A 16,984-nucleotide genomic window follows, 5' to 3' on the forward strand; every position below is an offset into this window, starting at 1 on the left:
CTGTTGAGGGATGGGCCTAGGCAAATCTTCCAGGATGGAACTTCTTTCCTTTAAAGATTCTTGGCGCCATGGTGGGCAAGTGGGAGCAGGCCTGGTCTCAAGCAGAATTGTGAGGCAGATGAAGATTCCGCAGATGCCCCATCTCCCTTTCTTCCTCCTTGAATTACCAATAGTCGCTGGACCCTGCCACTTTCCCAGAGGCCACTGTCCCCCTGCCTTTCTCTTCCCCCTCCCTCTAAGTCTGCTCCTAAGAAAGGTAAACTAATTCACCCTAGGTTGAATGTTTCTAATCAGGTGTGCTACCTACCCAGTCCAAAGGTTTTTTGTTTGTTTGTTTTTAAATCAAAGGGGAGTGTTTCAAATGATGGAATTTTAGCTGTCATTGTGGATTAAGTATTTTTGAGGGGAGTGGGTGTTCTTTCTGAATTCCTGAAATTACAGGAATTTCAGGAATTCAGAAAGATTCTGAAATCGGAGGGGAGGCCACCTGCTTCTGGAGGGGTTGCCCTCTATTTTAGAGGAGAGGGGATTTTGCCCTGAGGGACCACCTTCAAGACACCCCTTGGGAGGTACCAAGAGAGGGTCTCATGTGTTCCTTCTGCCCCTGCCAGATGTGGACGAGTGTGTGGAGGGGACTGACAACTGCCACATCGATGCGATCTGCCAGAACACCCCACGGTCGTACAAGTGCATCTGCAAGTCTGGCTACACAGGGGATGGTAAACACTGCAAAGGTGAGGCTGGGAGGGCACCTGGAGAAGGGGGACCTGCCGGAGAGGGGAGACCCCCACTGAGCTGCTCTCAGTTGGCCACGCTGTACATTACACTAAGGCCTGCAGTCCCTCCTGGCGTGGGGAGAGGGCTGGAGGAAAGCTGTTTCTTCCCAGAGAGGGTGTCATTTTCTGATTTGCACAAAGGCACCACCATATATGCTGGCTAAGGCCCTTGTGGGAACAGTTCACGGCCATACAGCCTGACTGGGTGGGGGGATCAGAATCATGGGACTAAGGCCTGAGGTTCCCTGACACTGGAACCTCCATCTTTAGACCCTTATGCCATGCCCCAAAAGAATGAGAACAGGCAATCTGCCCTAGGGGAAATTCATACTATAAACAAACACATCTCCTCATAATTAAAGCAATGCAAATTAAAGCAGTCGAGATGTTATTTTAAATTTATGACCTTCGGTGCTGGTTAAGACTTCCACAAGGTGCACTCATTCATTCCTGGTGACATTATGAATTGAAAAGTGATTTTGTCATACTAGCAGGAATCTTGAAGTTATTTATACTCTTTGACTCAGGAATTTCATGTTTAGGAACTCGTTCCAAGGAAATTCAAAGAAACAATATATGGGAGAATATGTTTTTTTGATGCATCATTTATGATAGAAAAATAAATGGAAGGAAACTAACAATAGAGAAAAGGGATTAATAAGTTATGATGTAGCAACATAATGGAACGTTTTGCAGCCATGTACAGTGATAATTGGAAAGACTGGATGGAAACGTAAAAATGTTTATGACTTAAGTTTAGATGAAAGTAGCAAAATGCAAAATAGTTTGTAGGCTATGAAAGTAACTATGGGAAACAGAGACACATATAGAAACATACACAGAGGTTATATATTTTTAAAAAAAACACCATAAGGCTGAACCCAGGGGTGGACAGTCGGGGGCACGCGGGTGGGTCCAGCTGCCTCAACTCCTGTTTGCCCACAGATGTGGATGAGTGTGAACGGGAGGATAATGCAGGTTGTGTGCACGATTGTGTCAACATCCCCGGCAATTACCGATGCACCTGCTATGATGGATTCCACCTGGCACACGATGGACACAACTGTCTGGGTGAGCGAGGGTGGGGCAGGGCATGTCTTGTGGAGGAGGAGGTGTTTTTAGCCTTTTCTATTCCCAGGTAAGAAGAGGAAAGTGAACAAAAAGCTGCATTCCCACAAAATAGAAAACCAAGTCAGCCTCCCCCTGGAAACTAGATGCTGAGGATGAAATAATCCTTCTGCTGGATGAAAAACATGAAGGAGATGCTGCTAGAAAGTGTTCTCAGGGGAAGGGCCAGGATATGACAGTAGTGGGCTTAGTCACGGGAGGTGGAGCACGGTAGGAAGATGATTTGGCTCCAGACAGATCCTGGCTCTGCTGCTTACTAGCTATGGAGCCTTGGGCAATAGGGATGGTGGTATCCCACTCAAAGGGCTGCTGTGTGACTCACCATGAGAGAACATGTGTAAAGAGCCCCGTAGAATCCTTAGTACATGGTAAGTGCTCAATAAACGGGGGGAATGTCGAAGACGATGAGGAGGAGGGGGATGCTGATGCTTCCCTAACCTTAGGGTTCAGGGTTCAGACTCTTAACCTTTGGCTTTAGGGGAACCCTAAGTCATCCATGCCCTTGGCTTCAGTTTCCCCACTGAGAGCTAGAGGAAAGAACTTGGCTAGAGTAGCAAAATCACAAGGCTGGAACAGAAGGGAGCAAATAGAAGGATAGAATGTAGGACGGGGTAAGAGCAGGAAGACAGGGATAGGGAGAAGTCAGGGGTGTAGGAGATGGGACAGGAGCAAGGCAAAAAAACGTTTACCTTCTTGGCTTTCCCTACAGATGCATCTCTCGGGCAGGAGCCTGCTGGATCTGGGCCTCTCTGCCCTTGGCCAGAAGGGTGAAGGACAGGGTTTCAGGGCACAGCAGAGAGGATGGGAAGAGAAGGACAGATGAGGCCCTTAGGAGTCAGGCCCCTTAGGAGCTAGATTGGTCCATTTGGGTCCATCTCCCTGATGCCTCCCTGTGCCAAGAAAAACTGAGAAGGACTGTGAACTTGGGAGGGTAGTAAGTAGCATAGAGATGGAGTCAAGGCATTGAAGTGGGAGCCCCGGAATGAGCTTGGCTTTGGGGCCTGGGGGTGGTGATTTGGGGTTGGTAATCAGGGTGTGGCCTGGCAGCTCTTCCCCCACCCCTCCCTGCCAAGCTACCAGACTTTGTTTTGTTAAACCAAAATAGGAGAAAGGCTAGGGAATGTGGCAGCAAGCCCAGGCATGGGGGAAGGGGAGGAAGGACGGGGTCATGGCCTGTCCACAGAAATGGTCCCTGCACCACAATGAGTTGAAGTTCACTACCTTTCCCCACCCTGCCCCTCCAACCTCAGCACCGTGGCCAAAGCTCTCCCTGCACATGGAGCCCTGATTCCCTGGCTGCTCATCACAACCAGCTGCCCACAGTTCCTCCCCGTCGTCAGTCTCCATCCTTATCTTCATCTCTGTTTCTCTTGCTCTGACTCCTTTCCTAATCTCCTCCGCCTTCAGACCCAATTTCAACAGGTGAAGGAAAGGGAGGCCATGTTGGAATGTCCCCTCCCCACCTGCGTAACTCCCCAGCTCTTCCCTCTTAGGGTGGCCTCTTCACAAGCAGTGGAACGTTAGCTGATGAGTGGGTGAGAACTGCCTAGCGTAAGGCTGGGAGTTGGATTTCCGTGGAGGGGATGTGCATGTGTGCTGGATTCTTAAGACTGCTTTCAGCCCTGGGTGCTGAAGTCCCAGCGCATGACCAGACCTTGGCCCACACCCACGGCCTCACCAACCACCTATCCTGCACAGATGTGGACGAGTGTGCCGAGGGCAACGGTGGCTGTCAGCAGAGCTGTGTCAACATGATGGGCAGTTATGAGTGCCACTGCCGGGAGGGCTTCTTCCTCAGCGACAACCAGCACACCTGCATCCAGCGGCCGGAAGGTCAGCCTGTGACCTGGGAGGGCCCAGCCCTGCACTCCCAGGCTTCTCTCTCCACCTGCTCTGGAGCTTCCCCTCAGTGACCCCTAGGTCCCACCCTCTGCTACTCTTTCTTCTCTTGTCCCTCAACCCAATTACATCCTAAGGGTTCCATGGACAGATACTTGGGGTTACAGGAAAATCTGGGAGAATTCACTTGGGGCTGGGGGTCCGTATGGGATTGAGGCTACCATGGGACATCCTCTGTGTCCAGACCCAAGATGACTGTCGCTCCTAATTGTAGATGGCTGAGCCGTAAGCCGATGCTGTCTGAGGGGACCTCACCCATGCCTTATTCCTTGGATTGGCTTGGGAGGGTCAGGCAGGCGTAGTGGGGTATGTGTTGTCTGTTTCTGTGACTCCGCCATTACCCTCCCACCCCCGCCGACTGTGACATCCCTGAGGGCAGAAACTATGCCTAATTCATCTTCGTATCCCCAGAACCTAACATACTGCCCTGCTTATAGTAGGAGCTTAATAAATACTTGTTGAATAAGACGTATAGTGATTATCTGTACTAATTACTCCTCACTCACATGATAAATGTTACTTATCTTCTTCCCACTTTGACTGTAAGCTCTTTGAGGAAAGAGATCATGTCTTACATTTTTCTGGATCCTTCCTAGATCCACCCAGTGCCAGCACAGTGCGGGGCAGCTGTTAGACACTAGTTTTTGGTTGTTTGAAGGAGAGGGTGATCATGCAGGGTTGGGAGGCTGGCTGTCAATACTTATGTCTCATTCAGAATAGTTCTGAGCTCTGCTCATTAGCACCCAGCTCTATGGGCAGGACAGGGGCCCTGTGAGGGGGAGCCAGTCTCCTCTGTGTTGTCGCCTCAGTGAAATCCTCCCACTTCCCTAGGCCCCAGCTATCCCTTCTAGTTTCTCTTCCTCTAGGCGTGCAGGAGTACGGAACATTCACCGCCCTCCTCTTCCCTTTTAGAAGGAATGAATTGCATGAACAAGAACCATGGCTGTGCTCACATTTGCCGGGAGACACCCAAAGGGGGTATTGCCTGCGAATGCCGCCCTGGCTTCGAGCTCACCAAGAACCAACGGGACTGTAAATGTGAGATAACTGGGATGGCAGTGGGGGAGGAGGGGAGACAAAGAGGAAGGGCATGGGGCCTTGGCAGCAAGAGGTGGGAAGAAAAGAGAGCGTGGGAGAGGCAGCTAGATTAGAGGACCAGTCTCCATGTTATGGAGAACTGGGGTACCCAGGGAGAAGCAAGCTGACAGGCCTCCTGCCCTCTCTGCACAGTGACGTGCAACTATGGTAATGGTGGCTGCCAGCACACGTGCGATGACACAGAGCAGGGTCCCCGGTGCGGCTGCCATGTCAAGTTTGTGCTCCATACCGACGGGAAGACGTGCATCGGTGGGTGAGGCCAGTGGAGAACTCAGTCCACCTGTGATGGGGGTGGGGGTAGGGGCCCTTGGGATCCAGGGGAGGGGGGAACACATGGGGCCCGGGTGCTGAGAGCAGAATGACTGGTGAGTGGGTTGAAGACCCAGACAATGCCAGGTCTAGTGAGAGACGACTCTGAGAGACTGAAGGGCACACCTGACCCTCCTCCCCTCCCCCACCCATTGGTCCTGCTGTCCCGCCCCTGGGAGCCTCACCATCCTCTTAGTCCAGGATAAAGTGTTGCCAGGTTGGGAATAATTAGCAGAGGTGCTTGTTGACGCAGGCCGTGGTTGAGAAGGGGGAGGAAAGCTGGGGCAATGCAATGGATTAAGCCTGAGCAGAGGCCCTGGTTGACAAGTATGGTAAGATGGGAGCTGTCACAACCCAGTGTCCCCACTCTGGAACTGAGGGTGGGACAGAGTGCTCTTTCCTGGAACAACCAGCCTTGAACTGACAAATGGGGTTTCCTGGCTCCAGGTATCTTTTCCTCTCTCTCCTTGCTCTCCTCTAAATCTCCCTTCCAGTCCTCTTACCCTAGGCCCCCATTTCCTCCTCTCTCCTCCACATTCCAGTGGAGCTCTGCCTGTAGCCTTCCCACTTCCTCGCCAATTCCAGCATCCCATCCCTCTCACCCTGGTTTGGGGCCTTCTTAACCCCTGGACCCCTTGTCCTGAATTCCTAGGCCTTACCTCACATATCTTTAGGTCCCGTAGATGAGTTCAGTTCCTTAATTCCTAATTCTCTAAAAGTCTTTAGTTTTTATTGTTGTTGTTGTTTGTGAAGGCCAATTGCTGTGTGCTCACAGAGTGCTGAGAAAGACAGTGGGACAGGGTGTCCCCTTGGAAACGTGGGAAATGAACGCGGAGAGTTTGGGCAGGGGGAAAGGCTGTGTTGAGCCAGGCAGGGGCAAGCTTGTCCTGTGGGCACGGATATTTATGAATGGACGTTCATCTCATGGGATACAACATGCTGGGGATGGGAAGGTGTGAACACAGTCACTTGGTGTGTTTATGAGAGACAAGATATTCCGGTTCAGAACCAGACTCTCTCCCATCTCACTCCAGAGACCCACCCCGTCTCTGCAGAGAGCACTGCCTTTCCCCCAGTCACAAGAACTGGGGAGCAGACGGTGCTCTTAACCGTCTCCCTCAGGTACCTGCTCCAGAGACTTGCACACACAGTTCTAAAGCTCCTTAATTAAAATCTCTCTTGCTGCGTGTTTCCCTCTGAACTAACTCGCCCAAATCTTGGAACATTTTTGGGTCTTCATGTTGCCTTCTCCAGGCTGGTTTGTTCCAGCTCCTTTCGTTTTTTCCCTCATAAGTCTAATTCTTCTGCTTTCCAAACCTCCTACGATGCCCTGGACACACTCACACATCCTAGAGACTCCCAGAAGAAATTGCATGCAGTCCCCAAAGAAAAGCTGCATGGATTAGGACAGAACTTGGGGCCCATGGGTGTGATGCCAGGTCCCTCTGTGATGTCTTTCTGTTTAGATAGTCCTGGGCACGGCTGCTTTTGAAAATACTCCTATTAAGCTTGAGCTCTTCTCTAGTCAAGATCCATTCCACCCTCTGGGCCATGGCCAAGTGAGGCAGAAGAGAGCAAATGAGGCTGTTCTAAGGTTCATAGCTATGTCCTTTCCAAGTTCCTCTCCCTCTTCTCCAGTAGAACTGATTTTACCTTGACCTGTATCTCATTTTTCTCCCCAGCCCTGGTAGAAGGAAACTTCGTTGTTCGGGGCCATCAGGACATCCAGATTTAGTGAGGGGGCTGAGAGGGCGGTACGGTTTAGCAGAAAGGGTCGCAGCCTCTGGGATTTGGGATCTGGCAGCCTATAAGACTTGAGGTTGCATCCCAGCTCTGCCTTTGGCATGCTGCGTAGTACTGGGTCCATGACTGCCCCTCTCTGAGACTCAGCTTCCCATCAGTCACTCGGTGGGAGCCTGGCTTCTTGGAGGATACCAGGCAGGACAACCCTGGGGAATGAAGTGTAGGAGTCTCAGAGCTCATCATTTGGGGCCAGCGGTTTGGGCCTGCAGGGAGGAGGAGGGTGGGGAGGGGTTGGGGCACAGAGGGCCACAGTAGCTCCCGCGCAGCATCTAAACAGCTTTTTTACAATGTCAAACAGGGGAAAGGCGGCTAGAGCAGCACATCCCCCCTCAGGCCGTTTCTAATGGTAAATATGTCTGCTCTCTCCGCTTGCTCTCGCTGGCTTGCTAGGGGAAGGGCTAACCCGCTGGGGCTCCCACTAACCGCATGCCCACGGGCTCCCCTGGCAGCCTGGGTACCGGGCCCATTGAGTGACAGGAAACCTGAGTCCCCACGAGCTGGCCTGGGAGCCTTCATATGTTGGTTTTCTTTCTATGATCCTGTCACTCTCCTTCCTCTCCTGCTCCTTTGTCCCACCTTCTAACACCTCACCCCTTCCCAGCCATCTGCCCCCTCCCTTTCTCTGCCTTCTACACAGCTAAAGACCCAGCCAGCTGCACTTACCCATCGTGCCCACTGAGATCGGGGTGGGATAGGGTTAGATGCCATCCCCTCCTTGGGTTCTTACCCGTATTAGCTCACAGTCCCAGCATCACTCACCATTCTCTCCCACCATAATGGTTAAGTGCACGACATTTGAGTTCAGACAGACCCGAGTTTGAATCCTGGCTCTGCCACCTTCTCAGTGTGCCACCTTAAGCAAGCTGCTTTCCTCTCTGATCCTCAGTTTACTCTTCTGTAAAAGAGAGAGAATAAGAGTCCTCTCTTAGTATTGCTGTGATGATGGAGATAGTGCATTATAGCATCTACTAAGTGCCTGACACAGAATAAGCACAGATTAAACTGTGATTTAAATACACAGCCTGAGGAGCAGAGGTTTGAGGCAGCCAGAGAGGCCCCTCTGGAGAGCTCTGCCCTGCAGGGGCAGGCAGCTGTGCCCAGCTTCCTGGTCCAGCCTGGGATGGTCAGCGTGCCAGCTCTGCTTGCTCCCCATCCTGGATCCCTCAGAATTGACTAGACTTGGTGCAGGATCTCTGTTCCCCTCTCCCTGCTCCAGGGCTTAGAGGGTTTCTTCTTATGCTAAGACCACTCTCGTGGGGGATGGCTGGGCTTGGAGCCTGAAGTCAAGGTTCCCTCCTAGGTTCTTCCCATGGTCTCGGGGAACCTTAGGAGAGACTTAATGTGGGAGTGGCACATAGGAGATCCCACTGTGGCTGCTCCCAGACCTGGGCATTTGAGGGTCCAGGGCATGACCAGGGACCCACAGGCAGAGTTGGGCTTCTTCTGGAGTCTTTGCTTTGCTGGTCTCCTCAGTGACAAGGGTTGGGCCTGAATTTTAGGAGTCAAGGATTCAAGAAGATGATAGTACTTTCCAGCGCTTTTCTCATTCAGCTCCCCTGCTTCTGAGAACCTCTCTCCTCTCTTCCCTAGTGGAGGCCTCAGGATTCTGTCTCTCTAATGGGAGAATTCTAGGCCCCCCAGAGGATGGACCACACCTCCTTCACAGTCCCTGCGTCAGGGCCTTGCACTGTTTGAGCTGATGTTTTTTCTCCTGGGCTCATCTGACTCTCCTGAGCTGCAGTTTAAACCTCTATTTTTCTCCTGCTCTGAATTCAGAAAATAGGGAGAGTGGCCCATCCATACTCCCCCAACTCCGACCTCTCAGCAAAGGGAAAGCTTACCAGTCAGGAGGGGTCAACAGAAGAGACTTAGCTCTGAGGTTCTCTAACTCTCTCACCTATCTTCTTACGCCCTTCCTTCTCCTCTGGATTCTTCTCCTTTTGCCCCCTCCCCTAGCCTAGACAGTATTTCCCCCATTAGGAAAGTAAAACAACAACAGAACAGCCAGCTTATCTCCCTCTGGAACTAAGAGGAGGGCCTGGGAGGAGTTGGAGGTAGCCAGGAAGGGGCTGGGAAATGATGGAGTACTAGCTGTCTCCTCTGAGGATGAGCAGTCAGTCCTGGAACTGGGATCTTTCTTAAGACAGCTGAGCAGGGAGGAAGGGGAAATGGATTGACGGTCATCTCTCAGCTGTCTTAGGAATCACCAGGCTCACTCTTCCCAGGATTGTCCCACCATGACCCCCCACCCGCCAATGAGATAGTCGAGATAGTCGGTGGAAAGAGGAGGAAACTCCTATTGTCCCTTCTTGATCCCTGGCGGCGGGGACCACCCTTACTTAGCTTCCATCCCTCCCTGCGCCCTCCCCTCTCTACCTCCTCCACCCCCTCAGCACATTCCTGCCTGACAGCTCTGGCTTGTACCTGCCTCACTGCTGTCCACCTTGTTTCAATCAAGTAGGGGGCAGGGAAGTGGACTGCTTGGCTGTACTTGTGAGGGGATGGGGGCGGGAGTGATGGGAGGAAGGGGGCTGGGAGCCTCCACTTAATGCTCCTTCTAAAGCACAGGGAGGCTAAGGCCTTCCCTTGGGCCTCTGTGCTCCCTCCTATACCCTCACGTTTGGGACTCCTCCGAGCTGATAACCAGCTTACCATCTCCCACCTCCCTCCTAAACAGAGACCTGTGCTGTTAACAACGGGGGCTGCGACAGTAAGTGCCACGATGCAGCGACGGGCGTCCACTGCAGCTGCCCTGTGGGCTTCATGCTGCAGCCGGACAGGAAGACCTGCAAAGGTAAGGGTTTTTGGAGGACAGGAGTGTAAGGGTAAGGGGCTGAGGTTGGGACCAGAGATACAGTACCTATTGTGGGACCTCCTCAAGCCCCTGGAGACGATCCTGATTGTAAATAACTGAGGCTGTGACTAAGGCTTGTCTCCTGCCCACCTTTCCCCATCTCAGTTCAAGGGGCACAAAAAAAGCCCAGCCTGGGGCTTCCCTGGTGGCACAGTGGTTGAGAGCCCGCCTGCTGATGCAGGGGACACGGGTTTGCGCCCCGGTCCGGGAAGATCCCACGTGCCGTGGAGAGGCTGGGCCCGTGAGCCATGGCCGCTGAGCCTGCGCATCTGGAGCCTGTGCTCCACAGCGGGAGAGGCCCGCGTACCGCAAAAAAAAAAAAAAAAAAAAAGTCCGCCCAGTTCCTTAGTGTCCCTGCCCCTGCCCCACTTTGTTTTCCTTACTCTTATTCCCATTTCCCCTATGGGTCCCTAACCCTCTTGGTTAATGAACATGCCATTCACGTTTGTTCCTGGGTCTAGAAGGATATTTGAGCCCTGACTATGTATGCACAAGGTCACAGGTGTGTTCCATAACCTTCTTAACCCACATTCCCCAGACCTTCCCCGAGAAAAGGCTCTCCTGGTCAGAGGGAGATTAGGGTAGCAGTTGGGAGCACTGATGCTGGAGCTTGGCTGCCTGGGTTCAGATTCCAGCTCTGCCTCTTATTAACTCTGCAATCCTGGGCTAGTTACTTAGTGTCTCTGCGCCTCAGTTTCACCAAGTAAAGTGCTTGCCTCATAGGAATGTTGTAAGGATTAAATGAGTTACATATAAACTATATGTAAAGTCTTAGAACAGTGCCTGGCAAATGGTGAACACTCTGTGTTAGCTATTATTATGGTATAATGTCCCACATTGTCCATTCTATTTTCCCCACCTTTTAATTAGCCAGGTTTAGGGGAAAGGTGGAGCGGGGGAGGAAAACGGGAGGGTAGCCGTACTGAAAATTGTGATTCATCAGGTCTGTGTCCCTTGGTCACAAGGAGTGGGGACTGGAGGAAGGCCTGGGCTTGCTCTTTGTGTCTTTTGGCCCAACAGCTGGTAGAGAGGCCTCGGAGGAGGTTGGGGTGCGGGGGAGGGCTGGGGCCGCAGGTCAGACAGCCAGAGCTGAGAGGTTTGCTGCTAGGAAGGACTGTTGACAGGTATGCTAAGAGTGAAGTGGAAGACTGCCCCCTCTGCCCCCTCCCCCAAGTAGGGGTGAGCAGCCTGGGTCCTGTCTGCCACCCGCTTGGGGAACTTGACCTCAGGAAGGAAGCCGCTCACGCCCCCCTCCTTCCCTTCCCTTCCTAGTGCTGAAAGCTGCCTCAGGCCTGAGTCTCTCCAGACCTCTCACAGCCCAGCCCCCTGCCTGGCCCCCACCCCTCCCCCCATCAGCTCCCCAGCCTCACTGGCTCTCCTGTCCTCCCTGCCTGGCCTCTCTTCTAGCTCCTCCTCTCTGAAGTGCTGCCCCTTTGAATCTCCACCTCTCTGCCCCCCGTCCCCCCCCCCCCCATACTCTTATGGCAGGCAGGGGTGGGGGACAGTAAGGGGATAAACCCTGTCCACCAGCTTTCTTGGGAGGGGCTGTCAGTGGCAGTGTGAGGGGCATGGACTAGCCCCCTGTAGGTCAGGTGCCCACCTACTTCTAGGCAATTACCTGAGGGCCTGACACTGGTTCCCATCTTTCCCCTTCTAAGAAGACTCAGTCTCAGGAAACAAGGTTGTTACTAATGGCCACAGATACCTGAACGGGGGAGAAACAGAGACGGGAGAGAGAAAGAGGCAGGCCCAGGGCTCTCCTTGATTCTCCCTGTCTCTGTGAGGGAGGGAGGGATCTTATCTCCCTATTTGTCCCCAGCCTTCAGTATTACTCTGATTCTCTCTCCTTTGCCCTGCCTCCCCAGACATAGATGAGTGCCGCTTGAACAATGGGGGCTGTGACCACATTTGCCGCAACACAGTGGGCAGCTTCGAATGCAGCTGCAAGAAGGGCTATAAGCTTCTCATCAATGAGAGGAACTGCCAGGGTGAGCAGACTTGGGCCAAGGGCAAACGCTTTGGAGAGTTTCTCGGGGTAGGAGAGCTTCAAAGAGGCCAGAGGGCCAGAGCCTGAGAAGCTCAAAGGACACTGTGGAGAGTCTCCATAGGTAGTGTTGCGCTGTGAATTAGCAAACGTGCTCCTTCCTCTGGGCAAACCAGCTCTACGCTGGGGCACATGGCTTGGCAAGAAGTGAGGGATGGATTTCACCCCAGTTCATATCCTTGGCAGGATCTGACCAGCCTAACCACACGTGGTGGCCCTGATCCATAGGCACCGGACCTCGAGAGTTCCTGACTCCAAAGACTCCAAATGGAGCAGGCTTAGGGGGTGGGTAGGCATTGCTGAATTGCTGATCTTAGGGCTGGGCCAGAGGTAGGAACGCTTTTCAGTTTAAGGGAGAGAGCCAAGGCCCCTCCCTGGGGCCCTTCACCTGAGCACGGAGTCACAGGGTCACGTGCCTCAAGACAGATTCAGCGGCTTGAAACCTTGCTCTTCCAGATATAGACGAGTGTTCCTTTGATCGAACCTGTGACCACATATGTGTCAACACGCCAGGGAGCTTCCAGTGCCTCTGCCATCACGGCTACCTACTGTATGGTGTCACCCACTGTGGGGGTAAGTCAGCAAATCTGGACCCTCAGCCACCCAGCCCCTCTCAACTCCTCACCCTTCAATTGGACGAGTCCCTGAGTTGGCTGGTGGCTGTGGGCAATCCCCAGGTGCATGTGCCATGTCTGCATTCATCATGATGAAGTGGGAGAGATGAAGACAATTGAGAGATTAGAGTATCAGGGAACAGCATCCTGTTTCCGAAACTTCTGTCTCCCATCCCCATCACTGCCTCTTGATTCCCATCCTTAGCTTCCGAATTACAGCCCCACTGGTAGGTAGGAGTGGAAGGCTTTAAAAAGCTTGTTAGCTTGGCCCCTTCTCAATCCTTCTTTTGACCGGGAACAGAGATAAGGGAAGGAGGTCCTAGGTTTGAGCTCTTCTCGGGCCAGGAATCATCTCAGAGTGCCTGGAACTCTAACCAAAGGTCCTCACTCACTGCCCACTCTCTGGCTCCTACTTCCCCCCCACATTATTTGTCTGTGTCTCCCTCCTCCCTCGCCCAGATGTGGATGAGTGCAGTATCAACCGGGGAGGTTGCCGCTTTGGCTGCATCAACACTCCTGGCAGCTACCAGTGTACCTGCCCAGCAGGCCAGGGCCGGCTGCACTGGAACGGGAAGGATTGCACAGGTGGGCAGCGCCCTCTGCTGGCTGAGTCTTGAACTGCAGTTCCAGGGTTGGGGGTAGTTGGGGGTCCTGGGAAATGTGGAGTTCCATACTGAGGAAGGTATGAGGTAGTAGGAGATGAAGAATGTAGCCATTTGAGATGTGAAGTTCCTGGTAAATAATCCCTTCATTCATCTCCGTGTACAGTTGCAGTTCTACACGTAGCTAATTCTCTTCCTCCTAATTACTTGACTGACGGACTGACACAGAGGGCGGGAGAGGAAGACCCTCTCCTCCTCAGGCTTCTCTCCACTTCCTAGAGCCAGTAAAGTGTCACAGTAGTCCTGGTGCCTCGAAAGCCATGATCAGCTGCAGTCGGTCTGGGAAGAAGGACACCTGTGCCCTGAGCTGCCCCTCCCGGGCCCGGTTTTTGCCAGGTACAGAGAGGAGGTTGCTGGAGGGCTGGCAGGGAGGAAGGCTGGCTGTTTAGGCAGCTCCTTGGTCCCCTTGGATTCCTCCGGCCAGTGGGGGTCAGGGGGCAGGTCAGAGCTGTGACAGTCCCCTTCTCTCAGAGTCTGAGAATGGCTTCACCGTGAGCTGTGGCATCCCCAGCCCCAGGGCTGCTCCAGGCCGAGCTGGCCACACTGGGAACAGCACAAACTCCAACCACTGCCATGGTGAGCACCAGCCCAGAGGCCTTGTTCCATGCTACTCTCTGGCTTATTAACCCCTATTTCTCTTCCTTATGAATTCTCCTGGCCTTACTTTTTCCTGGATCCCCTTTTTTCCTCTGTAATTCTCCAGCCCTGCCGCCTTGCTCCCTTTACCCTTAACAGCCGATGCCCTTGGCCTTCATAATCCCTCTCCTCCAGCCAAGCCCCTGGCCCCAGCTTCCCAACATCCTCTATAGCAGCCCCCACCCTCAAGGGACCCCCAGGCTGTGCTGAGCTCTGCCATCCCTCTAGAGGCTGCAGTGCTGACGGTTAAACAGCGGGCTTCCTTCAAGATCAAAGATGCCAAATGCCGTTTGCACCTGAGAAACAAAGGCAAAACGGAGGAGGCCAGCAGAATCCTGGGGCCAGGTCTGGACTGGGGACTCCACTCCAATGGGCTATCTGGCCACCAAACCCTTCCCACCCCTCAGCTCTTCTGCTTAGTGGGATCTCCAAAAACCCACTGGCACCCTGGATTCTGGACAGAACAGGGGAAGAAGCGATTGTAGGCATAGGGTCCAAGGAAGTCCTAGGATATCCCCCCCCACCAACTGATTAGTATCTTAGACTAAAAGAGAATTGAGATAGTTATAGTCAGAGATCTGGTGAGATCTGTCTGAGTTGGGGTGGAAAAGTGAGAGCTGGGAGTAAGAACATTCCCTGTCTCCAGGGGGTGCCCCTGAGGTTGACAAGGCCTCTCCCCCAGGTGGTGCCCCCTGCTCTGACTGCCAGGTCACCTTCATCCACCTCAAGTGTGACTCCTCTCGGAAGGGCAAGGGCCGGCGGGCCCGGACCCCTCCAGGCAAGGAAGTCACTCGGCTCACCCTGGAACTGGAGGCAGAAGTCAGAGCCGAAGAAACCACAGGTAGGACTTGGGACACCGTTGGGAGGAGGGTGGAAAGGGGAGGGCAGGGATGGGCAAACAGCAGTGAAGGAAGGGGCAGAGCCTGTATTAAGGGCAGACCCTGCCTAAGGCCAAGCCCAGGAGCCAGTCCCTCTCACCACGACCCTCCTAGCTCCTAGCTTTGCTTCCTTGCCCTCCTGCTCACAGGGAGGAGGGACTCTTTCTTTCTCTTCCTTCTCTTTCTTTCTCTTCCTTCTCTGACTCATAACACCATCCCCCACCAGCTGGCTGTGGGCTGCCCTGCCTGCGACAGCGGATGGAACGGCGGCTGAAAGGGTCCCTGAAGATGCTTAGAAAGTCCATCAACCAGGACCGCTTCCTACTGCGCCTGGCAGGCCTTGATTATGAGCTGGCCCACAAACCAGGCCCAGTAGCTGGGGAGCGAGCGGAACCAGTGGAGGCCTGTAGGCCCGGGCAGCACCGCTCTGGGGCCAAGTGTGGTAAGGGAGCTTGCTGGGGAGCGGGGGAGTAGGGAAGGCTCAGCTTGGGTCTGGTTCAGAGCAGGACACTTTACGGCCTCGGTTGCATCTCTCAAATTGTGAGGCAGCCAAGACACTCCTGCCCATCATCCCCCACTCCTTGGTCCCAGGCTGAAATCTAGAGGGACATCATGTCGGGCCACCAACCCTCCTGCACATGGCTTTGGCCCCTGATCCTCCCAAGCAGGATTCTGTCTGTTCCCAGACAAAGAGATTCTCCTTGAATCTGGGGGGAGAGGGAAGGGGAGTCCCAGACCTGGGTGGTGGGAAATAGGTGGGGGGTGGGTGGCTAGCGCGGCCGACTCTCCCTCAGTCAGCTGCCCGCAGGGAACGTATTACCACGGCCAGACGGAGCAGTGTGTACCATGCCCGGCGGGCACCTTCCAGGAGAGAGAAGGGCAGCTCTCCTGCGACCTTTGCCCTGGGAGTGATGCCCACGGGCCTCTCGGAGCCACCAACGTCACCACATGTGCAGGTGCCAGGGGAACAAACAATACAGAGTGGGGTAGGGTGGGCACTGGGACGCCCATGGGCATGGGATTTCCCAAGGCAGGCCCAGGCCCCAGGCCACTCTCCTAGTCAACATCCTGTTTGTGTGTGCCTCTGTCCCCTGAGACTGGGTGACCCTGTGGGGATGACCAGGAACATCCCCATCAGAGTTGGGCCCTCGGTTTACTGCAGGTCAGTGCTCACCTGGCCAACACTCTGTAGATGGCTTCAAGCCCTGCCAGCCATGTCCACGTGGCACCTACCAACCTGAAGCGGGACGGACCCTGTGCTTCCCGTGCGGTGGGAGCCTCACCACCAAGCACGAGGGAGCCGCCTCCTTCCAAGACTGTGACACTAAAGGTGAGTGGGCTACTCCCCTCGGTACAGGACCCCAACCCCAGCTACTTCCAAAAAACTCTCCAAGTCCCCAGAGTAGACCCAAGTATGTTGCCCTACCATCTTCTCCAAACCGGGAAAGGCCCAGCTGTGTGACCAACCCCCGCATCCTACCCATAGGACCCGTCCTGACCCTCCACCAGTCCCAAGCGTGGGAATTGGGCAATAAGTAACAGTTCTACTTACCCCTCTGCTTTGGAAAGCTGGTGTCACCTTCCCTTCTATACTACAAATGAGTTTCTGTACAGGTTTGCGACTGTGCTCAGTGCCTGAAAGAACAGGATTGGCGCTGTAGCCAACCACTCTGTCAAGTTCGTTTTCCCCTGAGCTTAAATTCTGGCCTGACTAGGGAAGGTTGGGACTCTAGAAGGAACTCTGGCGTCTTCATTCATTCTCTACGATGAATGTGTCCTGCCCCAGAACTCCCGCTTGCCTGCCATCTTAACTCCTACCCTTCCCCCTTGCCTGCAGTCCAGTGCTCCCCTGGGCACTACTACAACACCAGCATCCATCGCTGTATCCGCTGTGCCATGGGCTCCTATCAGCCCGACTTCCGTCAGAACTTCTGCACCCGCTGTCCAGGAAACACGAGCACTGACTTTGATGGCTCCACCAGTGTGGCCCAGTGCAAGAGTATGTGTCAGGCCAGGCTGTGGAAAAAGGGGTAGAGAGGCCTGGGAGCAGTGGGCATGGGAGGAAGCCAGAGGTGGGCAGGGAGTAAACCAACAGGGAGCAGGGCTGGGCAGTGGATGGGCAGGAAAGTCCCACCCTCCATCTCTCCCCAACCCACTCAACCTCAAGACGGGTTGCTGGGCTGGGCCCTATAGCACCCTCTCCCTGGAGAGGAGGGAGGCAGGTAGTGGGGAGGCAGGGACAGGTAGAGTGAGATTAGAAGGTACTAAAAGGGCAGGAAGGAA

At 53.9% G+C, this 16,984-nt stretch overlaps 1 protein-coding gene across 2 annotated transcripts in view; it reads left to right on the forward strand.

Annotated features, from left to right (window-relative positions):
- SCUBE3 (signal peptide, CUB domain and EGF like domain containing 3) overlaps nt 1-16,984 on the forward strand; it is a gene marked incomplete at both ends in the record, with an annotated part of 33,334 nt that overhangs the window by 12,996 nt on the left and 3,354 nt on the right. Inside the window, 17 exons of one of the 2 annotated variants that reach the window (XM_082847100.1) lie at nt 612-734; nt 1,722-1,847; nt 3,603-3,737; nt 4,716-4,841; nt 5,034-5,150; nt 9,691-9,807; nt 11,733-11,855; nt 12,368-12,484; nt 12,985-13,110; nt 13,407-13,523; nt 13,659-13,763; nt 14,052-14,168; nt 14,506-14,664; nt 14,928-15,143; nt 15,496-15,657; nt 15,864-16,031; nt 16,539-16,700. In XM_082847100.1, coding sequence (XP_082703226.1) covers nt 612-734; nt 1,722-1,847; nt 3,603-3,737; nt 4,716-4,841; nt 5,034-5,150; nt 9,691-9,807; nt 11,733-11,855; nt 12,368-12,484; nt 12,985-13,110; nt 13,407-13,523; nt 13,659-13,763; nt 14,052-14,168; nt 14,506-14,664; nt 14,928-15,143; nt 15,496-15,657; nt 15,864-16,031; nt 16,539-16,700 — 2,316 coding nt within the window. The remainder of the gene's footprint in view (nt 1-611; nt 735-1,721; nt 1,848-3,602; nt 3,738-4,715; nt 4,842-5,033; nt 5,151-9,690; nt 9,808-11,732; nt 11,856-12,367; nt 12,485-12,984; nt 13,111-13,406; nt 13,524-13,658; nt 13,764-14,051; nt 14,169-14,505; nt 14,665-14,927; nt 15,144-15,495; nt 15,658-15,863; nt 16,032-16,538; nt 16,701-16,984) is intronic. The other variant, XM_082847101.1, reaches the window with a different exon arrangement.

The sequence above is a fragment of the Leucopleurus acutus genome, assembly GCF_964270905.1.
Source record: "Leucopleurus acutus genome assembly, chromosome: 10".
NCBI lineage: Eukaryota > Metazoa > Chordata > Mammalia > Artiodactyla > Delphinidae > Leucopleurus > Leucopleurus acutus.